The sequence below is a fragment of the Herpailurus yagouaroundi genome, unplaced genomic scaffold (assembly GCF_014898765.1).
Source record: "Herpailurus yagouaroundi ecotype Mexico unplaced genomic scaffold, PumYag 186, whole genome shotgun sequence".
Taxonomy (NCBI): Eukaryota; Metazoa; Chordata; class Mammalia; order Carnivora; family Felidae; genus Herpailurus; species Herpailurus yagouaroundi.
Window position 1 is genome coordinate 18,373,805 of NW_024412417.1, and position 24,484 is coordinate 18,398,288.

The 24,484-nt window shown below is 37.5% G+C and overlaps 1 protein-coding gene across 3 annotated transcripts in view; it reads right to left on the bottom strand.

Annotated features, from left to right (window-relative positions):
• LOC121042851 (uncharacterized) overlaps nucleotides 1-24,232 on the bottom strand; it is a 51,690-nt gene extending 27,458 nt beyond the window's left edge. The window contains exons 1-2 of one of the 3 annotated variants that reach the window (XR_005796488.1): nucleotides 23,365-23,562; nucleotides 19,027-19,159 (exon numbers count right to left, since the gene is read on the bottom strand). Coding sequence is in view for 2 of the 3 variants with exons in the window: in XM_040494254.1 (XP_040350188.1) it covers nucleotides 23,604-24,209 (606 nt within the window). In the remaining variant the exon portion in view is untranslated. The other 2 variants (XM_040494255.1, XM_040494254.1) reach the window with 2 other exon arrangements.
• Between the last annotated feature and the right edge of the window lie 252 nt (nucleotides 24,233-24,484).

Consider the following 24,484-nt stretch of genomic DNA (forward strand, 5'->3'; position numbering starts at 1 on the left):
CATCCTGGGTCACTACTATCACTTCTAAGAACTCAGTGAGATACTTACAACTCCAAAACTTAAAATAGCTCTGAAGTGTTGGCAAAGATATCCTTGTTGTGAAGGTACAATAAGTGCCCTTTGTGAATTTCACTCCCCAAGTGTTAACTGACATACAGCATGCAACACTTGACAGTCTCATTCAAAAGCAGTTTAAAAGAAAGTGCCTGAAATACAGAGAATTTGGCTGCTCATTATAGACACCACTTTGGCAAACATCATGTTGAGGCATCAAAGCTTTTCAAACACTGGAGGACCTAACTCAGACTCAGATAAGCAAAGCTGATAAACAAATTGTCTCTGATTCCAGGGTATAACTGTTTAATATAATTGTTCTTACCAACTGAAACTATAGGCGTAGTATAACTTAACCTAAATTTTCCCAACAGAAAACTATTTTTTAAATGTCTATGTGGTTTCTTTTACTCCTGACTTTTTTGAAGTAGCAAGCATGAGGGTGGCAAATCTTCCCCTGCAGATCCTAACCCTTCCCTCATGTGAAACCCCCTCTTTCACAGATTCTACATTGCTTTAGGATCCCTTAACTCCCCAGCCTGTTTAAGAAGTTTCCATCTGTAATACTGTGACGAGACAAGGGCTGTCACTTCTCCATGAAACTGTCCATCTTCTGTCTACACTACTAAAAGGGAAACAAACTTTAAAAGAAATCTAGGGGCGCCTGGGTGGCTCAGTCGGTTAAGCGTCCGACTTTGGCTCAGGTCATGATCTCGTGGTCCGTGGGTTCGAGACCCGCGTCGGGCTCTGTGCTGACAGCTCAGAGCCTGGAGCCTGTTTCAGATTCTGTGTCTCCCTCTTTCTCTGACCCTCCCCTGTTCATGCTCTCTCTCTGTCTCAAAAATAAATAAATGTTAAAAAAAATTTTTTTAAAGAAATCTAGATATAAGAAATGCCCTATAGTTGTTTGTACATAATGCAAATGTTGGATACATCAGTTGTGATACATAGTTTTGATATAAAGAGCTACAGAATGTGGATCATTTCATGAATTGGTATGCTGCACCTTCCCCTTTATAAGAGCTTAATGTTACATGTATCAAAAGCATAAATGTTGTGCCAGAACAGAGATAGTTGCACAGGCTATCAGTCAAACTATTCATTACCTACAGCTGTTTTTTTTTACAGAACTCCCTCCAAGAAGGTCTTTCCTCCTTTTATAAATAATTCAGTTACCTTTAGTTTCACAAACTTCTTGAGCAAATTAATATAGAAAAATTTTCATGAGCATTGACTGTATACTGGCAACACTATGCTGGACCTTGAGACAAAATTATGAAACTATGAATAGACTGTTTCATGCTGTATAATAGATGCTATCATAAAGATTAATTAGAGTAGAGGTTGAATTAAGGGAGTAACAGGAACCCAATTCCAATTCCTGGAGGGGAGGGAGCACTTCCCTCTACCACCACCAAAAGTTCTCTGGATGCCAACTGGGTATTGTACAATTCAAGTCAATTCTAACACTAACACCCAGAGGTAGCATCAGAATCCACAGGTTAAGGGCTCAGTTCTACAAGTCTGCTCCCCACCCCAACTCTGGATGCAAGTTACAAGTCTGTCTATAAATCAGAGGTTCCAATAAGATGCATTTACAAAAGACATCCCCTTTAGGTTCCACTAATTTGTTAGAGTAGCTCATAGATCTCAGGAAATGCATTTACTCATTAGATTACCAGTTTATTATAAATGGATATAATGACAGGAACAGCCAGATGGAAGAGATGCAAAGGTCAAGATACACGGAAAGGGTGCGGAGCTTCCATGCCCTCTTCAGGTGTGTCACTCTCCCAAGCACACCCTGGAAGCTCTTGGAACCCTGTCCTTTTGGGGTTTTATGGAGGCTCCATTATATCAGCATGACTCACGAAGTCACTGACCACTGGCAATTGAACACAATCTCCAGCACCTTTCCCCTCCCCAGAGGTTGGGATGTGGGGGAAGAGGAGGCTGAAACTTTGAACGCTGTAATCACATGGTTAATTCTCCTGACAACCATATCCCTACCCTTAAGTCACCCAAGGGCTTTACAAAAATAATTTCATAAGCCTAACAAAAAACACCTTCATTGCTCATATTACAGGAAATTCAAGGGGTTTTACAAGCCATGAGCCAGGAACCATGAACAAAAACCAAATATATATTTCCTACAAATCACAATATCACAGGGAGCATAGAACTGCTTACTGAGGGATAGAAAAAGTACTGGGAAGACTTCCTATAGGAATGAAATCTGAAGTATTGATTATCCTGGCTATAGTATAAGTAGAACCATGGTTGATATTAGAGATGATATGAGAAAGAATAGGGAAGAAGGCACAGCCTCAGGCAGAGAAAAGCAAGACCAGGAAACAGAGAAGGCAAGAATTTATGCAAACCAACTCTGAGCAATATCATCTTGGTGGAGAGCAAATTATAAAGCATGGAGTTCAGATGTGAGGCAGGCAGTTGAGTGAGATGCAATCTTGAAGGGTCTTAGAGTCAAGGCTGAGGACTTTGGGTTTTATTACAATCATAGTGGGATGCTGTATTAGTCTCCTACTGCTGCTGTAACAAATTATCAAGAATTTAGTGGCTTAAATAAGGTAACATAAATTTATTATTTTATAGTTCTCAAGTCAGAGGTCCAAAATGGGTTACTAGTGTTGTGTTCCATCTGGAGGCTGTAGGAAAGAACCCATCTCCTTTTCTTCTCCAGCGTCTAGAGGTTACCCATATTCACATTTCCTAGCACATGGCCCTCTTACCACTTCAATGTCACATCTCCTCTCCCTTTCACTCTTCTACCTCCCTCTTTCACTTTTATAAAGTGATAACATTGGGCCCACAATGATAATCTCGGCATCTCAAGGTCTTCCATTTAATCACACCTGTAAAGTCTCTTTTGTCATGTGAGGTAATATATTCGTAAGATCCTGAGATAAGTATGTGGACATCTTTGGAAGGCCATTTTCTGCCTACACAGAAGCTATTTCAGGTTTTAAGCAAAAGATCTAACACAAAGTTAACTAAGAATCAAGGATATTTCATGAGTTTCTGTATTTTAGCAACATCAGGTAACCGTGCTAATATTTTTTTCTTAGGTATCTTACTTTACTGTCTTATACCCAGTATTTCTCCTTTCTTCTCTCTTCCACACTCAGGGAAAAAATGTGTGTGTGTGTGTGTGTGCGTGTGTGTGTGTGTGTGTGTGTGTGTGTAAGTGTAATTTATAACACCATTTAGCAAGGCAGCAGGGAATATATGAATATGAGGGCCTCTACATCTAAAAGAATTGCATATGTTTAATAAATACATTTGGGTTTGTAGCCAGAAATCAAAACCACATGGCAATCAACATTTTGGGGCCCTGAGAAGTCAAGGGCAGCCCATGCAGCAAAGACAGGCTGATCTGGAGATAAGCCCTGGCTTTGCCACTTCACAGGTCTGTGTTCCTTGGACAAACTGCCTGAGTTTTATGTGACCTATATTCCTCATCTACTAAAGGGGCACAAAAATGCCTTCCCAGTAAGTTCTAGCATCAGCAATCAGACAACAAAAGGAAATCAAAGGCATCAAAATTGGCAAAGATGAAGTCAAGCTTTCACTTTTTGCAGATGACATGATATTATACATGGAAAATCCGATAGACTCCACCAAAAGTCTGCTAGAACTGATACATGAATTCAGCAAAGTTGCAGGATACAAAATCAATATACAGAAATCAGTTGCATTCTTATACGCTAACAATGAAGCAACAGAAAGACAAATAAAGAAACTGATCCCATTCACAATTGCACCAAGAAGCATAAAATACCTACGAATAAATCTAACCAAAGATGTACAAGATCTGTATGCTGAAAACTATAGAAAGCTTATGAAGGTAGTTGAAGAAGATATAAAGAAATGGAAAGACATTCCCTGCTCATGGATTGGAAGAATAAATATTGTCAAATGTCAATACTACCCAAAGCTATCTACACATTCAATGCAATCCCAATCAAAATTGCACCAGCATTCTTCTCAAAGCTAGAACAAGCAATCCTAAAATTCACATGGAACCACAAAAGGCCCTGAATAGCCAAAGTACTTTTGAAGAAGAAGACCAAAGCAGGAGGCATCACAATCCCAGACTTTAGCCTCTACAAAGCTGTAATCATCAAGACAGCATGGTATTGGCACAAAAACAGACACATAGACCAATGGAATAGAATAGAAACCCCAGAACTAGACCCACAAACATATGGCCAACTCATCTTTGACAAAGCAGGAAAGAACATCCAATGGAAAAAAGACAGTCTCTTTAACAAATGGTGCTGGGAGAAATGGACAGCAACATGCAGAAGAATGAAACTAGACCACTTTCTCACACCATTCACAAAAATAAATTCAAAATGGATAAAGGACCTGAATGTGAGACAGGAAACCATCCAAACCCTAGAGGAGAAAGCAGGAAAAGACCTCTCTGACCTCAGCCATAACAACCTCTTACTCGACACATCCCCAAAGGCAAGGGAATTAAAAGCAAAAATGAATTACTGGGACCTTATGAAGATAAAAAGCTTCTGCACAGCAAAGGAAACAACCAACAAAACTAAAAGGCAACCAACGGAATGGGAAAAGATATTTGCAAATGACATATCGGACAAAGGGCTAGTATCCAAAATCTATAAAGAGCTCACCAAACTCCACACCTGAAAAACAAATAACCCAGTGAAGAAATGGGCAGAAAACATGAATAGACACTTCTCTAAAGAAGACATCCAGATGGCCAACAGGCACATGAAAAGATGTTCAGCGTCGCTCCTTATCAGGGAAATACAAATCAAAACCACACTCAGGTATCACCTCACGCCAGTCAGAGTGGCCAAAATGAACAAATCAGGAGACTATAGATGCTGGAGAGGATGTGGAGAAACGGGAACCCTCTTGCACTGTTGGTGGGAATGCAAATTGGTGCAGCCGCTCTGGAAAGCAGTGTGGAGGTTCCTCAGAAAATTAAAAATAGACCTACCCTATGACCCAGCAATAGCACTGCTAGGAATTTACCCAAGGGATACAGGAGTACTGGTGCATAGGGGCACTTGTACCCCAATGTTTATAGCAGCACTCTCAACAATAGCCAAATTGTGGAAAGAGCCTAAATGTCCATCAACTGAGGAATGGATAAAGAAATTGTGGTTTATATACACAATGGAGTACTACGTGGCAATGAGAAAGAATGAAATATGGCCCTTTGTAGCAACGTGGATGGGACTGGAGAGTGTGATGCTAAGTGAAATAAGCCATACAGAGAAAGACAGATACCATATGGTTTCACTCTTATGTGGATCTTGAGAAACTTAACAGGAACCCATGGGGGAGGGGAAGAAAAAAAAAAAGAGGTTAGAGTGGGAGAGAGCCAAAGCATAAGAGACTGTTAAAAACTGAGAACAAACTGAGGGTTGATGGGGAGTGGGAGAGAGGGGAGGGTGGGTGATGGGTATTGAGGAGGGCACCTTTTGGGATGAGCACTGGGTGTTGTATGGAAACCAATTTGACAATAAATTTCATATATTGAAAAAAAAATGCCTTACCAGTAGCTTTATTATAAGAGCTAAATAATATAATACTGGCAGTAACATTTTGATATTTATGGCATTAGGCATTTATAATGGACAGGGTACCATACACCTACACAAATGTTCTACAGCACTTTACTTCTCAAATACAGAAATTAAGCATCACTCATATAAGCTAAATATTGCAAGGTATAAAAAAATACTAGATAGAATCTCTCATATTTAGTCTAACCTGACAAAACAGTATTTAAAAAAAGGTCAATATAACTGTTCTTATAATTATTTATCTATTCAGACACACACAAAAATTGTGATATATTTTCATTGCATACTTTATAAAGACATCTCCAAATCAACATCTCTCTTTGTAGGAACCACAGCAGGCCTGGAACTCTCCATTGCATTTCCATGGGCGCAAGCTGGCAGCCTTAACCTTTTTCTTTGTTATCATTACTCACAACTACTGAAGAACAGAAGCCAGTTAGATTTGTGCTCCTAGGGTTTCAAAGTAATTTCCAATCTTTTTTTTCCCCCTCTAAATTATAGTCACCTTGAGGATGTGAGTGCTCAAAATATTGAGAAATCTAAAAAAGGTTAAAATCACATTTTCTTTGAAATACTGAAATGGTCCTCAAACCTCTTCAATATTCAGTCCATTAGAAGATATATATACAGAGAGACAGATATTTATATATCTATAAATATGCTAGGACAAGAAAAGGAAGGCTCCAATTAATGCTATGTGTTTGTGGATGCTCATCTTAGCCACCATCAGGGCACAGATATAAACTAAATACCCTTCAGCTGACAGACATTCTACAGAAAACAATTTTGGCCTGAAGTCTGAAAGACTTCATTTTAATCCTACAGCTAGAAGGGCATGTACAAATACACTTACTCCAATTGCCTCAAGTTGTTGATTTATTCACTCAGATAATATTTATCCAGGCCATACCATGCGCTGGGCACTTTCCTAGCACCAGGAATAAAATGAACAAAGGAGACAGTGGACATGAAGCTAAGAAGGTATGTGTACAGAAAGCACAGTTGCATGGAGACATTTGTGACATATATGAAGACTGTTCTCTTTTTTTAAAGGCATTTTATTCTAAGGTTATGAAATAATTAGCTTTTGGAAAATAATTCTAAGAGAAAGGTAAAACATTTGTAGAAATGAGTAACAATTCAATAAATATTGTTTCTCTTTTGCTTTTATGCAAAAAAAATCCCAATGATTCTGTGTTCAATTACATATTCACATGTAACTTTTTTTTTATAACATTTAATTTTTGGCATTAACTCTTTAATCCATTCCATTTAAATGAATTCTGTTCAATGAGGGAAAAAGCCCAAGACTGCACTAATCAATAATCTATAAATTAATAGTGATTCTAGTCCTTTTTTAAAAATCACTGTCGACTCTGTTTTAGCTTTTCTTATTACTGTATTATACCCGTTGAGTCAAGTACCATCCAAATTATTCCAGATATATCAATATTTTAACAAATTTTCACTTGTTGAGATGAAATCTGCCTTTTTGCTCGATTTTCCTATATTTTATTAGCTTTTGGAAGATGTGTTGGATTCCCTAAGAGATTTTCAATTTTGATTACATGAATGCAGACCTTAGAATCAAATGCGTGATGTTTCTTATAACCGATTGTTTTTCGCTTATGTAGGACCTACTGAGCAGGATTTGTGGGGAAATGACTGACATCAAGGCCAATACAAGGTATTAACAAGATGAGCCTGAAACACCTTATAGTGCCAGAAAGTAGGAGGAAGTGGTAAAAAAAAATAAATAAATAAAAGTAAATTTTAAAAAGATGGGTATATCAAAAGGACACAGGAGACAGAATGAAGATGTTCCCACTGGCCAAATCTGAGACAATTTGAACATCAAATTAATTAAGCTCAGTAATTATAAACCATTGAAAAATAGGAATTATGAATTCCTACCAATAATAACCAGATAAGTAAATAAATGGAGGAAAAGGCAAGGCTTTCCTTACAGGAGAATGACGAATGTTCTTTGAAGGATATGAGGGGACCAGTGGGGGTATAAAAATCATTATTTTGCAACCATTACAATAAAGATTGAACAGGAAAGAAATGTCAATGGAAGCTAAATCCAGAGGAATGTTTTGCTGAGAAGGATATGTGCATGGTCTTAAAATGTCTTCCCATAGCCTGCTTTGTAGTTATTAGAATTTAATCATGAGGGAAAATCATACAAACTCAAAGTAAGGAACGTTCTTTTGTTAAAAAGGGGGTTCAGATAGAACTGCATTCCTCAAAAATGTCAATATCATAAAAGACAAGGAAAAGCTGTGGAAATGTTACAGGTTAAAAGAAGCTAAAGAGCCATGGCAACTAAATGCACTATCTGATCCCAGGTGGGATCCCATACTAGAAAATACAGACACAATGCCACATACAGGACAGTATTAGGTCAACTGACAAAATAGGAATAGAAATACTAGTTTCAATTAACCTATTTCCTCAACATTAATTTTACTCAAGTTGAAAAGTCTGTTGTGGTTATGTAAGAGAATATTCTTCCTCTTGGGAAATATCCACTAAACTAATATGGTTAGAGGCCCATGATGGAAGCACACTTAAATGACTCGGAAAAACAAATTATGTAGGACACAGGTACACGGATGGAAAGAGAGATTTAAAGAATAAATGATAAAGAGAATGCTGTAAAAGATTAGCATTTCATAAATTGGAACAAGTATATACAGACATTCCTTGTACTTATTTTTGAAATTTTTCATAAGTTTTAAATTATTCCAAATAAAAATTTTAAATAATAAAAAATAAATGTAAAATAGTGAAACAATAGGGGAAAATGTCAAAAAAAACTTTCCTCTGAACCATCTTATCAAGGTGGATTTTCCCATTATTTTCTGTTGCTTCACCTAGCTAATTCCTTTTTGTAGTAATTTTGTAGTTTGAATTATTTATTTGTTCATTATTTGCTGATTCTCTCCCTAGGAAACAATCCTTGAGCACAGGGATAATGTTTATTATTGTTTACCACCATCTCCAGCACCTCCCTTAGTGGGTAGCATAATGTAGGTACCAAATAAATATTCTTTCATTAGATGGGGGGAAAACTATTGGTTTTTATATATTTATCTTAATTTCTAGGTACTTTATCTTTTGTTTCTAACTTTTCATAATGAGGTACGTGATACCTCCACAATGGGAGGTTGAGTGGAGTAGTGAATGCATCTATTAAATTTACTTATATAAGAATCTGTGAAGAGTATTATTAGAGAATTATTATTAAAAGAATGTGATATCTAGGGGTGCCTGGGTGGCTCAGTTGGGTGAGTGTCTGACTTCGGCTCGGGTCATGATCTCGAGATCCATGAGTTCGAACCCTGCATCAGGCTCTGTGCTGACAGCTCAGAGCCTGGAGCCTGCTTCAGATTCTGTGTCTCCCCCTCTCTCTGACCCTCCCCAAGTTACGCTCTCTCTTTCTCTTTCTTTCTCTCTCTGTCAAAAATAAATAAACATTAAAAAGAATGTGATATCTATATTCAAAGGACTTAAAATTTAGTCAAGAATAAAGCAAATTATTTTATCTCTAGAATTCAAAACTTTGGCCCAAAGATTACACAATATTTACTAATCTCAATAAATGAAAACACTGAAGTAAAGTAAAACTTGTATAAACACTTCTGGCTTAGTATCTGTATCCATGTATGTGGATTTTGGAGCACTGTCATGTAATGAATCAATTATATAGCTAAGAAGCTGAAAAATTCTCATTTTCAGAATAAATATTGAAATTATGACAGCCCTTTAAACACTGAAGTGGAATAGTAAATTTGAAACTTTCAAAAGAGAAATATACCATTGAAAAATACCACACTACTCAAGCTATGTTAATAATGACCTCACCTAATTAACAGAAAGTGACTTAAGTATGTGAATATTTTTGGTTATTCATCAATTACTTCTGTCCTTCAAATCTCACAAAATATTCATGAATAGGTACAAAAAATGAAATACATTTTCAGAGTTGTTTTATTTAGCAAAAAATATACAATGTATAGCCCCCTAATTCTGATTTTAAAGTTCTAAACAAAAGTGTAAGAAAAACTTGCTAAGCATAAAATAGCCAACCTTTTAAATACTGAAACTAATTTAGGGCAAAAAATTATATAAAAATTAAGTTCTTTCCAACTTTCAATCTGACAGAAAACCAACTATATACTTGGGCAAAATTGCCAAAAACAATTATTTAGTCTTGCTGATTCTGCCAGAAAGGGCTCCTTTGAAATGAAGTGTTGACAGTTAAAGTGGTGACCCTGGTGGCAAGCAAAGAGTGACTGACGGCAGCTCTGCTAGTCTGAGGTTATGGCCTTGTTTGAGGCAAGTGATGTACTGGTAAACCAGCCAGAGACTCAGTGGAGAGTATTAGGATGGGAGACAGATAGGGGCTTGAATAATCAAAATTATCACCACTGAACAATATGAAAATGAAAGCAAGAAAACTATTACACATACAATAGCAGCAAAAAATAATAAAATATTTAGGAATATATTTAACAAAAAAAATACAGATTTGTAAATTGAGAACTGTAACACATTGTTGAAAGAAATTAAGGAAGTCCAAATAATTAGAAAGAAATTCCACTGTTTGTGGATTAGAAGACAGAATATTGTAAAGATTTCAAATCTCCCCAAACTGATCTATAGATTCATCATAATTCTCATTAAAATCCCGCAATCTTTTATGTAGAAGTTTACATGCTGATTTTTAAATTTATATGGAAATGCAAAGGACTTAGAATAGTTAAAACAATTTTGAAAAAGAATAAATTTGGACATTCAGTTATAATGATTAAAATAACGTAATAATGGTATAATGATAGGCAGATAGATCAACAAAACAAAATTGATAGTTCAGAAATAAACCCTTACATTTATGTCCAACTGGTTTTCTACAACAGTGCCACAAAGTCAGTTCAATGGAGAAAGCATAGTCTTTAAAAAAAAAAAAAAAAAAAATGGTGCTAGAACATTTGGGACAACTGGAAATGCATTTGCAAATAATAAGATAGAAACAAAACTAAATTTAGACCCTATATCATAACCATATAAAAAAGTAAATCAAAATAGTTCAGAGACTGAAATGTAAGAACTAAAGCTAAAAACCTTCTAAAAGAAAATATGAAAGAAAATCTTCATAATCTTAAATTAGACAGTGTTTTTAGACATGACAGCAGAAACACAATCCATTTTAAAAATCTCTGACAAACTTGGGGGTTCCTGGGTGGATTAACTGGTTGTGTCCAACTCCTGATTTCTGTCCTGGTCATGATCTCACGATTTTTGAGATCAAGCCCGGCAGCTCGCTGACAGCACCCAGCCTGCTTGGGATTCTCTCTCCCTCTCTCTCTACCCCTACACACTCTCTCAAAAAAAAAAAAAAAAAAAATTTTTTTAATTTAAAAAAAATAAAAAATAAAATCTCTGACAACTGGACTTCATTAAAAACTTTTGTTTTTCTAAAGATACTATTAAGTGACTGAAAAGACAAGCCACAGATTGAAATAAACTATTTAAAACTATATATCTGATAGAAAATGTGTACCAAGAAAATATAAAGAAAACATACAATTTAATATTTTTTAAAAACATCCAATTAAAAATTAGCAAAAGACTTGAGTAGACAGCTCACCAGGATAATACATTACCCGGTAATAAGCACATGAAAGATGTTTAATATCATTAGTTGTTAAAGAAATAGAAATTAAAACCACAATGACAAAAAACAACACGCATACCAAATAACTATAATTAAAAGACATACAATACCAAGTGTTGTCAAAGATGTAAAGAAATTGGAACCCTCCATATATGCTAGTGAGAATGGAAAAAAAGTACTGTCTCTTTGGAAAACAGTCTGGCACTTTCTGAAAATGTTAACTATAAACTTATTACATGAACAAGCAAATCCACTCCTAGAAATCTACCTAAAAGAAATTAAAATTTACACCCATACAGACTTCTATGAGAATGTTCATAGTAGTCTTATTGATCACAGCCAAAAGCTGGAAACAGCTAAAATGCCTATCAACTGATCAATGGATAAACAAAATGTGGTATATCCACAAAATACTATTTCACTGGGATACTAATTCAGCAGTAAAATGGAATGATCCCACTAGGATTGAGCTGAAATGGTCTTTTGAGAATTTAGGGACAGTGACAGAAAAGTTCTAAAACTGGATGGTGGCTATGGTTGCACAGCTACATAAATTTACAAAAAAATATTCAATTGTACCTTTATAATGGGTAAATTTTATACATAGATTACATCTCAATTAAGTTGTTGAAAAAAATAATCTGCTATGCAATATATTAACAAAGTGAGAAAAATATCCTGAAATAATTGTTTAATAAAATCTAACATGCCCCCTGCATGTGTCCATCACCCCCATATACTTTCATTTAATATAGTGGCCCTTCCCCATTAAATTATATCATGAAGCAACCACTTTGTCAGGATAGGGTTATTACAACAAAAGAGTTACTATAAAGAGTAAGTTTACCCTTAACAATTCATTTCTAAAATATCTGGAAGGGATAATAGCTTTCAGAATGTTCTCCCAAAAGGGAATTATACTCTGCACACTCAACCTCACCCTCTACCCTTGGGGCTGAACCATGGGGTGGGGGTAGTGGTAAGATAAAGTAACCAGTAAAATTTTGAGGAATCTAAATGCATAGGAATCTTTGGCTCCTGTATTTGGATAAAGCCCAAAATGTAGACAAAATCTCTGGATTCCTCATAGTCAAAAAGTGAACAGGGCAAAACTATCTGGAGGGAGAATCTGGGCAGAAGGTCTCTGAGATTTCTGTCAAGTTTCCTATAGCTCTAGAGTAGCAGGAAAGCAGCCAATTTTGACCTGTGCACTACAGGGAGGTACAGAAGCAGCTGGGAGAGACCAACTCCAAGGGATCTTGGAATTCAAAGAGTCAATGACTCAAAACTTTATTATAACATAAGTTCCCCAGCACATAGATAATTCTGGGAATGAGGGGGGTAAGGGCACCGAAACTCTGAATATCTCAGATTACATGTATTCCTTAAGGCACAATGGGAGCATGAAACAAACAAGTTTGCTTACAGAAAAAAAGTAACATGAAATTATATTTATTCCACACAAAATCTGTGTCTGTTATCAACTATGACATAGTGTTTCTCAACCTTTTTTATATTATCACCCCCTAACAAGCCTTCATAGAAATTTTTTTCTTTATTATCCTCTTCGTAATTTTTTTAAATGTTTATTTATTTTAGAGAGACAGACAGACAGAGACACAAAACGTGAGCAGGGGAGGGGCAGAGAAAGAGGGAGACACAGAACCCAAAGCAGGCTCCAGGCTCTGAGCTGTCAGCACAGAGCCTGACGTGGGGCTTTAACTCAGGAGCCAGGAGATCATGACCTGAGCTGAAGTCAGATGCTTAACCGACTGAGTCACCCAGGTGCCCCTCTTACTCATAAAATTTTAACACTACAAATATAACACATATTATATATATGCTGCATTTGTGTATGTGCTGTACATATAAAAAGAGTAAGATTTCTTTTTGCTTCCTCCAAGAATCTATTTTTGCCCCCTTGGTAGCAATACAGCTGTTGTTAAGAAAGCATGCTATAAAATTCCATTTAATGGGACACAGAAAAGAAACAGGTTAAATAAGTGATGATGTTAACTTACAACTAGCACTTTACCAAATACCTTCCTACACAGGATTTCATTTGGCTCCTTCTGTAAACCTGTAAAGTACTATTATCCTAATTTTCACAGACAATTAAATGACTACTCTGATAATAAGCAGTTGAGCAAAAACTGGGACCCAGAAGTTCCAGCTCTAATTATGCTCTTTCTCTTTGACCCCTCGCATCAGGAAACATTCCTTTTCGGAATGGTAGCAACTCTCTCCTTTAAACCATGTAACTATAATAAGATAAATCAGTAGAAAATATAGTAGAGGGAATCACTCTATATGAGAGGGAAACTAGCCAAAAGATTATTGGCCTGTTTATCTCTAATTACTAAGATTTTATATAATAGCTGAAGAGATAGTAAGTTATGCAAAATTCAACATAAAAAAGTAATGTGCAGACCATTAGGAATTTGCAATAACTTTGTTCATGCTACAACTACCCTTATCATATGTAACTCTAGATAAGTGCACTGGCATTTTAAATAGTGAGAGGCTAACATAAAAACACATGCAAAAGATTCATTCAAAAATTATTAAAGGGTATTAAATATGCATTTATAAACACAAAGAAAAAAGATTAACATGTACTCACCATATATTAACATATATTCAAAATCAAAACTTTGTTTTTAATTGTTATTAATGAGCTACAGCCTGCCCCAAAGAACTGATTTCAAACCTAAATCCATAATTTATTTATCAGCTATAAAATTATGGAGTAAAATTTGTAAATACTATTATAACTATATGTACAATTCACATGTAGACTCCAGGCATATATACCAAGTATCTTATAATATATTTAATTTAAATATGCCATACAAAATTCTTATGTCAGAATTATTTATAAAGGAATCGTGGCTGTATTGTTTCCATAATCTTACTAGGATCACAAAAGGATGCTTGCTCCAAGGACTACAATTACAAGTTTATAACTGGCGTCTGAGGAGCTTTTCTTGGCAGTGACCATGTGAAATAGCAACTCTCTTTTTTTTTTTCCTGTCTTTTCCCACTGTACATATTTGCCTTATCTTCTGGAAGAATATTTCATATTTTAGAAAACAAGATTGAGAAGCAAACAGCAAATGATCTGAAACAAATCTCCACATACAATCTGGATGTTTGTGCCACAAAGTAAGGAAGAATACACAAGGTTCCTACTCCAGCACTCCAAAACCTCTAGATACAGATTGGGGTGAATATAATCTTAATAATCATGGGTTACTGGATTAATGCCTTGGATTGATCCTATACTTCGGGTCCAAAATGAGAAAATCATGAGAGCAAAGAGTTGGTAAAAGACCATCCTGAAAGAAAGGCAACAAGGTCTCTGCAGAAAGAAGAGTTTTACATGTTTGTAGAATGGAAAGAATTCGAATATGGTATTAAGTCCTCTTTGGGTTTTGCAGGAATATTCTTTCTTCATGGACATCATTTGAAAGGTTTTAGCTTGCTTCAATTACTATGCTATTCCTGGTTCTAAATGGCATAATAAATACCATGAAAGAATAATATAATCAATAGATAAATGATAAGGATTAAAATAACTCAAGTAGTAACAAGTAGTGAATAAAAGCATATGGGTCATGTTAGACCCGTTTTAAGAATGTTTGAATTATTATGTATACAAAATTGACACACCAAAACACTTTATATCCTAACTCCTTTTACACTAAAAAGGGATAGGCTATCATGACCCTTCAAATTCAGGAAATTCAGATAGAAGTGCAGTTTTAAAAAGTATTTAAAACTCACTTGATTTTTAAAACAATATTTTTCTTTCATATCCTGAAAAAAACATTTAGATTGGATGGATGTCTGTGACTCAACTCTTTCCAAAAATGTATGGTGAAATGCACAAATGTACTGAATATAAGGTGACAGTGTTGAAATATAGCAGTAAGTCAACTTGAAGCAAGTACAATGTTTTGACATGCTACATTATTCCTAGATGAAGATATCAATTTATCTATATACATGTATACTTTGTATATGTATATAAACATTGATAATTTTGACTGAATTGATAAATTAATTTAAGTCAAATGGCATGATATTCCAGTCAAATAAAGTTTTCTTAAATGTAAAATTGTTTATTGAATGCAGCTCTCAGCACAAAGCCTCAAAAATGTCTGAATCAAATGTAGGAAATCAATTTAATGATTTTAATGCAGTCTGTACTCAATTTTTACCCTGCCAAAATGACTGTATCTATTGAGTAGAAGAGCCGACTAGATTTATAAAGCAAGAAAGAAAGGAAAAGCTAATGAACAGATTATAAGAATCACAGAAAAATTACTGATAATTAAGTGAAATATCTCAAAATGTTAAATATTAATCATATCAATATAAAAAATAATAAATATAAAGTAGTGAGTAAAAGTATAAAATGATAAAAAATATGAAAATACCATACTCAGGTAAAAATGTCACTGGTGAGTGGTTTAGTGAACTCTGGAAAGGACTTGATATTAAATGTTTTAGATTTTGTAGGCCATGAAGGGTGACACGAATTCTTTGTTTTGTTTTGTTTTTTTCAACTCTTTAAAAATGTGAAAACCATTCTTGGTCCAAGGCAAGGGCCAGGTCTTATTTTCATATCCTCACATGGTGGCTTGCTAAATATAGACAGATGAACTGAAAGATGGGCTTAATTATCCACTTATCTGAATTACGAAACTGTCAAATACAAGAGTAGCTTTGCAAAAGATGAAAAAGAAGAACAGTTCCCAGAATTGTCTTTCAAATATGCATGATTGCATGAATTGATTTTTCAATTCCACGTTTTTGTTAGACCAGTATGTCATCAAACACAAATCTTCACGTTATTACTGTGAATAATTATTATTGTCCAGAGTGCCAATGTACTTTGAAAAGGGAGCTAATAAAACTCCAAGGTAAGGCTGTCTCTGAGAATTACATGAACTGAGTGATAGATATGGCTTCAACTTGAGCCATATATTGAGCACACTCTCATTCTTTCCTCCATCCCCTCCATGGACCACCAATAAGGGGGATAGCTTAAACTACCTGTCTAGAAAGCAACTCACCAGGCAGAAGATTGGGAAAAATATGCAAACCTGAAAATCGAGCATCTTTCTCCAGCTATAAAAAGAGATGAATAGAAAGTGGAAGGGAACTGACAGTGCAATTTGTATTGCCTTACCTATTACCTGGGTGCTTACTGGGGGAAAGAGATGATACCACAAAAATTGCCCTGCCAGGAAATTGGGAAGAGGGCTCGGAATCTAAAAGACGAGCAACCACTCCTTGACTAGAGTTTCTTAACAGAGGAATGTGTAGATTTTTCTGGGGCAGATCACAAGTGATAGGTGCAAAGGCATGCCTAGACTGGAAAAGGCAAGGACCAGCCACAGTTTTCTTTGAAGTTAAATTTGGTATAGAAGAAAATCCTAAAATTTATGTGGGCTTATAAGAGGTTATAAATATTAAGTAGACAAATGACAATCCATCAGCCCCCAACAGGGACCTTGGCGTTAACTATGTGGAAGAGTCTCTGGATTAGAGGTCAAAGGACCACCATGCCATAAAATTATTATTAAGAGACCCAGCTGGGCCCTCCAGCTATGCAGTGTAACACACTATAGTGCCAGCATGTGCTGTGAGGGCAGTAACAACTGGTCACCAAACCCACTGGGATCACTAACAGCTGGAGCCAGTATAAAAACTCTCCTGGACTACTTGGGTTACTTCTTAGTACTGACGAGTGGGCAATCATACACACAGACATCCCTATCCCCCTTCCACTAACACCCTATTGTTCTCTGTTATCATAAGAAATTAGAACCAGGAAGAAGGAACAGGAAAACCCTTGAAGGGAAACGGGATGTGTAAAGTTTTCAAGTGAGCTATAACACCTAAATGTGTTTGAAGAAACTTCAGTGTCAGTCTACTGGTCTAGCTAGGTAAGGCAGCAGGTTTCTTTTTCAGCAAAGTTTGTATAGGTATAAAATGGAAGTTTCATTTTTGTTTTGCTAACTATTGTGAATTATCACAACCATAAAGCATCGTATCAGATATACTGAAAAATAAAATGATCTTTTCCTCAAATTGAGTAAAGTTAGAATACAGAAGCTTCAAAATTCCATAAGAAAATATAGACATTTAGAAATGCAGAAACCTAAAGGTAATTAAGAAACATGAATAGAAAATGGGAAAATGATTATTTAAAAATGGCAGTGAAGGGGGGCTTAGGTAGCTTAGTAGTTAAGCAGCCAACTCTTGATTTCAATTCAGGTCATGATCTCACAATTCATGAGTTCAAGCCCTAGGTCAACAGATCAGAAGCCTGCTTGAGATTCTGTCTCCCTCTATCTCTGCCCCTTCCCAGCTCATGCACATACATACACACATACACATACACACACACACACACACACACACACACACACACACACACACTCTCTCTCTCTCTCTCTCTCTCTCTGTCTCTCAAAATAAATAAATAAACTTTAAAAAAATGGCAGCGAAAAAAAAAAAAACCTCAATCTAAGTTTGCCTCTGAATCTCGCACAGAATAAATTCTAGTTTATTCTTAAAAAATTAATATCTAGGTTCCTGAGACCATATCAATTTTCCCCTCATACCAAACCTGCAGGTACTGTAAGTACTGAAATGTATGAAATCTTCATAAATATTTTAAACCAACAAAGGATTAATAACCTAAACAAACATTAAACAACAAACATTGAGCTGTATTTACCATAAAATATATAGGCTATATGGTTGACAATAGTTCAAACGTTTCAGCTGTCAGATGAGGACAGCCCAAAACAAATCCAAAATGATAATAAAAATAGGCTATAACTAAGAATATATCTAGAAGTTTATGGATTGCTTCTAGAAGAGACAATCAGGATTATGATACCACAATAAACATGTTTAACAGTCGAAAGAACTGAGAGTCTTTGGTCTGGAAAAACTAAGATGTTGTATAGACAGGACATCTGACATGTCTTCCAATAACTAACAGGCTGTTTCATGAGCATATGGAAGAGAAATCAGGTTTATCCTACATGACTTCATATGCATTTGACAACAGAATTTATTATAGTCAGTGGTAGGTATAGAGGCCATATTATATTGTGGGTATATTATTTATCAAATAATAAGGTCCTAACAATAAAACTGCTCAATAAAGCTGTGTTGTGTGGTAAGGAGCTCCCCATTACTCCAAGTACTTACAAAAGAGGTGGTACTCAAATGCAACAACTGAGAAAATTCACACACAGATATAGAGGGTAAGGTTAGATGGCCCTAGACCTCTTTCAATTTTACAAGTCCTTGATTGTATTTATTTTATAGCTTTCCACAGATAAAATAATGAACATGAGATGTCTGAAAATGTTTCTCAAGCCATTTCCTTTAGTCTAAAATTTTAAGAATTTTAGATAAATTCACCTTTCTGAATTTTACGGCTAAATTTCTTTATTCCTGTTACAGAGAAGATAACCAAAGGTGAAATTACAGGGCAATTAATGATCTGAAGGGTTTCAATAAGCAAGGAGTCTCAAACTCAAAGGCCTTCAGGCATCAGGTAGGTACTGCAAATTATTGCTGTGGGCAAGTAATTCTACCTTCTACTTGAAACATATTACCCTCTTGAATGCTCTTGTTTTTCCAATGTTGGTAAAAGACATGGTATCTTACCTAAGTTAATGCTAGTTGGTGTCAAATAAATACCAAGGTAACAGTTCAGTGCATTTGTGCTCAGGGGGTGTCTTTTTGCACTCAGGGTCTTTCTGTCCTGTGGCTCTGAAGATCTAGGACATTCCAATTCAGCCTTCAAAAGAAGGAAAAGGGAGAGTAGAGATTATTAAACAAGTTTAAGAATTTATTTAAAAGATCAACAATAATATTGATTTGTTTAAAACATTCTTCCTAAGAACATACAATCTGTCTCATGGTTAGACTTCAGAACATTATCCTCCAAACATGAGTATCTGCTTAGGGATAATTTTAGATTCTACTGAGGATGAAAAAATACATAATAAACCAGAACATATTGCTTCCCACTTTAATTTTATGCTGGAGGTATTGGAAAGATAGAAAAAACCAAATGAAATAGAAATAAAGAGTCTGCACAGTGTCCGTGGGCGATTTGACTTTGGCAGGGCTCCTTGGGTCCAGTTCACTAGCTCTTGCTTGTTTGTTTTACCAATGGAGAAAATATCTGGTTTATCGCTGAACATTTTTCACAAGTTAAATGTGACATTTTCTTTTTCCTCTAATGCTGTCTCATCATATTGTTTCTGAACCAGTGGTATCCCTAAAGCTTTTTCCAAAAATGGAAGCTGTGAAACTAATTATTTTAAAAATCAGCCATGTCCTTACTTTGTCACCCAGATGTCTAGCCTTGTGCATTGCACTGAGCTTAGTACTAATCCTATCCTCATTAAGCATTCAAGTTTGGCCAGAATTGGTCTGAACACATAGTTTAGCTACTCTAAAATGTCTAACAAGAGTCTTGTTTTCTTAAACAAACAAACAAACAAACAAACAAAAACAGGCTGGAGCTTTCCAATCACAAGTAAAGAAACTTGCATCTCAAATCAGTTTCTAGGGGCGCCTGGGTGGCTCAGTCGGTTGGGCACCCGACTTCGGCTCAGGTCGTGATCTCGCGGTCTGTGAGTTTGAGGCCCGCATTGGGCTCTGTGCTGACAGCTCAGAGCCTGGAGCCTGCTTCAGCTTCTGTGTCTCCCTCTCTCTCTGCCCCTCCCCAGCTCATGCTCTGTCTCTCTCTCTGTCTCAAAAATAAATAAAATATTAAAAAAAAAATCAGTTTCTAAACAAGGGAAAAAATGCACTGTATCATCTAACTTTGAAGGACCCAAGCTACTTTTGCTAAAACACCTACCCACTTTTCCATTTTCCTAAATGCTAAAGTTTACCCGGGAATCAAAGCAAGGTGTTAGTACGTTCTAATAAGGAATTTATTGCCTTTCAACATTCATTCAACTAGTGCCAATGTGGCTCTACTGATGTGTCAAGAACTGTTCTTGACAGCTCTGTACCCAATACACACAGTTCTTGCCCCACAGTTTGCATATGAGAAAAAGGGACATTAGCAATTTAGAAACTTGCCAAAATCACAGAGGTAGTAGAGGCTAGAACCAGGATTGCAACCCACCCATTTATTTATTTAACAAATATTTATTGAGCATTGTGTTGTTCCAGGTACTGTCTGGGAACTGTTGATATAGTCCAGTCCTCTGCCCTCATGGAGCTTATATTTTGATAGAGGGTCAGCACAATAATTGAAACAAACAAGAATCACTCCATAGTGATAATTTATTTAAACATAAAACAAGGAGGTGACAGACTGACTACATCTGTGAGAAGAGTACTCATGCTAAGGGAACACCTAAAAGTTTCTCAACTTTGACACGATTGCCACTCTGGGACTGATAATTTTTTGTTGTAGGGGAACATCCTGCTTGCTATAGGATGTTTAACAGTATTGGTAGCCTCTACCCACTAGATGCCAGTAGATCTTCTGTTAGTAGGTCTTGACAGCCAAAATTGCTAAATGTCTTCAGGGTGACAAAAATCACACCTAATTGAGAACCACTGACCTAGGGCAGTTTTTCAGGTAGGATCAGGTTTGGTATGTGTTCAAAAGAAGTTCATATTGAGTAAGGAGGAGAGGGGCAGGAGATGTGGTTATAAAGGTAGGTGAAGTTCCCACCAGGCAAGGACTTTTAGGCTAGGGGAAAGAATTCTGACTTTACTTTAGGCTGCCTCTTACTAGGCTGTTGTTGTTGTTCAATAGTCACTGAGATTTTCTCCCTCTTGATTTTTCAAGACCTCTTCACCCTCAAGCTTTTCCAGCCTCTCCTCAAGTCTCACATTATCCAAGTTCTCTAGGCCTCCCTCATCTGTCCTATCCTGCTTTCTCTTATAGGTTCCTGGGGTTTGGCACTTTGGTTGCACGGACCTTTCTCTTTCTTGGTGTCTTTTCCCTGAAACACAGTTGTCTTGCCATTCCTGGAAGAAATGTTATTCAGGCTTTATGAGCCAGTTCAAATATCTGCCTCTCCAAGTTGTCTTCCTCAACTCCTTTCTGCAGACAATACCGTAGCATACATGGGAGTGCTTTTTGTTCTTCACATCTGAATCAAGTTCTTCTCACTCACTGCAGCTTCCCAAAGGATATGAGCCAAATCTCAGTCATCTTTTATTCTCTATTAACTACCAGTGCCTGACATGTATATAGTTTTGTTTCTCCACCAAAATCTATGTTACTGTTTTGAACCTTCTTCCAAATATAAGAATACTACCTAAGAAAAATTCTTCCTGTCTTTCCATCATCATTGAGAGATACATTCTTCAATTTTTTCTTTAGTAAATATTGACTGGCACATTTTACAAATAAAATGTACAGAATCTTGGCAGTACACACACACACAGACACACACATACACATACATGCATTCAAAGTTAGCTACTTAGAAAATATATCTTTAAAATTATAGTTGTTATAGGCCATTCTTCTGAAAGAGTTATATCGGTTGGATCTAAATCAAGGTTTCAAAAGTAAATGTGAGGACCCAATTGTTAAGGGAGCTCAGTATACTCCGGTTGTGACTAATACACTTAAAACTTCTCTCACATCACACTACAAGCATCAGGACCTGTCCCACCCTGCAAGGATTAGGATCCAATGATGTGGAGTAAATAGATCAAGGAGTTTATAACCCACAGGTCTTAAAAAATTTCCTCTCACAAATGCATTATTTTAATAAATGTCTTCAAAGTCGATGGTGCTGATTTTATGATGTGTACTCATACGGTCAAAGAGAAAGCAGCAGTAAAACCTGCCAGTTGATGAGTCAAATTGTAAGCAATGTGCTGCTTTGTAAACTTGGCTGAGTGAAAGCAAAATGTTGAACTAACAAAAACGATGATTATAATAAGATCAACTCCTGCATTTAGATTTGATCCAAATCAGAACAAGATTCTAAGCTCAGCTGGCACTGTGTTTTGCACACAGTAGGCATTTAATAAATATTTACTAAGTGCATGAGTATGCTTTGCCACTCACCTGTTTTCTTAATATTAAACATCTGATACATTTAGTTATAGCCTTTTCACATGATTGAACTTTGTCAAAAACAACAAATCTATAAACAGCAGTCTGAATTAATTCTAGGGGGAAAAAATGCAGCCCAAGTGTGTGGTGAGCTTAGCCTTGCAATGAAACCATTAAAGACACTTCTCAATCCCCCTCTCCTTCATTCTTCTGCTTTAAGATACTGCGTGAACCAAGAACTCACATGGACAAGGCAGAGCTGGATGTGAACCCCTCTTCTGGAGTGTTTGCCAATGGGATAAGAGTCCAAAGGAACCAGAACATTGTTCTCTTAGCTACTACTCATCACAGGCATCATCATAACATAATATTTATTGCAACTGACCCCATGACTACCAGAGAGGTCATTTTTCACAATGATTCCAGCTGCCCTTTTTATCCGCCCCCCCCCCGGCCCCGCCCCCAACAACTGATAAGTTTACCTAAGACAAGGAGGTGGTTCCACTGGGCCTATTTTTGTATTACCACCATGGAAGCATATAATTTAAGATTAAAGTTAAGTCAGGAAATTCCCTGTATCAATCCCTTAAAATAGTAACAGTGGGCTGGAAGAAGTGGCTTCCTGTTTTCTTTTGTTTTCATATTTCTCCTAACCTTACCAGTCGTTTGAGTTGTGTACATTCACTCAAGTAACAGGACACACGTGTGAAAACAGCCTAGCTATCAAAGGTTTCCAAAAGCTTTTAGAAAATTATCACCCTTCCAGAAGGATTATCCAGTGTCCAGATCCAATGTATGTTCTGAACAAAGCAAATGAAACACACTACTGTAGGCTTTAAGAGCATGTATTAGAAACAGTATTTCCTGCAGCCCTAGCTAGTGATAACATTACGTACTTAACTTTTGGTAATAATCCAAATAAGCATTATCTTTAAAGCTGCTTTTACTTAAATCACCTTTGCCCTTCCTTCTTCGTTGTTTTCATCATCCCCTTCCAATTAGACCCCAAGACGGAGGCCGACCGTGGCCTAAACTGGCCCACCATATCTCCCAGCCCAGACCTCTTCTAAAACCTTGCCAATCCCATCAAGATAATGGCGTCCGCGTCCTCTTCCAGGTTAGCCTTTGTGACCGCCTCAGCCAATAACGCAAGTGACGCTGTGCGACTTACGATGGAACTCAAAACGCAATCCTTCTAGGAACGCGCGCTCTCGGAATGCAGCCACTGTGTGGTATGGCAGCAAAGCCCTCGGCGACGACCAGGGCAGCGTGCGCACTGAGCCGCAGCCGCCGGCGGAAGCCTCTCCTCCGGGAAACGCAACAACAAGTAGCAAGATGGTGACCACCGACCGCAGCCGCGGCTCGCGCTCCACAAGGCGCGCCTGAGAGGCCTGCGCAGGCGGAAGGCCAAGCGGCAGAAGGCGGCCCCTGAGGAGATGCAGCCGCACCTCAGGGAGTAGCAGGGACAACTCAGGGAGGAGCGCCCCCAGGAACACTGAAGACGCTGACAGAGAGAGTCGCAGGAGGCCGAGGAACTGCGCTGTGGAGATGGTGGAGACAGCGGGCGCCATGTGCCCCTCCCCCCAACCACACAGTCACCGGCTGCTCGGACTCCCCCCGCCTGACCTAGGGCCCCGGGCGTCCACCAAAGGGGAGAAGCCGACCAGAGCCTGAGGGGGCAGTCCACCACCCCCTGCTCTCCGAGCCCATGTCCTCTCGCGCCTCCCTGCACGAACACAGCCGCCCCCAAGTCCAGGGCAAACCTGCCAGCCCCGCGGAGCCCTCCTGAAGCCCCCGGCATGCATGTCCCAAACGCCAGACCCGGCCACGTCGCCGGCCGCCAGTGACAGGCCGGGCACAGGACCGACCGAGAGGGGCCAACGCCGGCAGGACTCAGCGCACTGACCCCGTCACCCGGCCTCCATCGAGGGGATGACCCCACCGCCCAAGGCTGGGATGCCAGGAACTCTCTGGCCTGGGACTTGAACCCCTGAAGGAGCAGGCACTGAGAGCTGGCCTTCCTGTGGAGGAGCCTTCTGAGCCAAGACTGGCACGTCTTCCCAAAAGTATACCCCA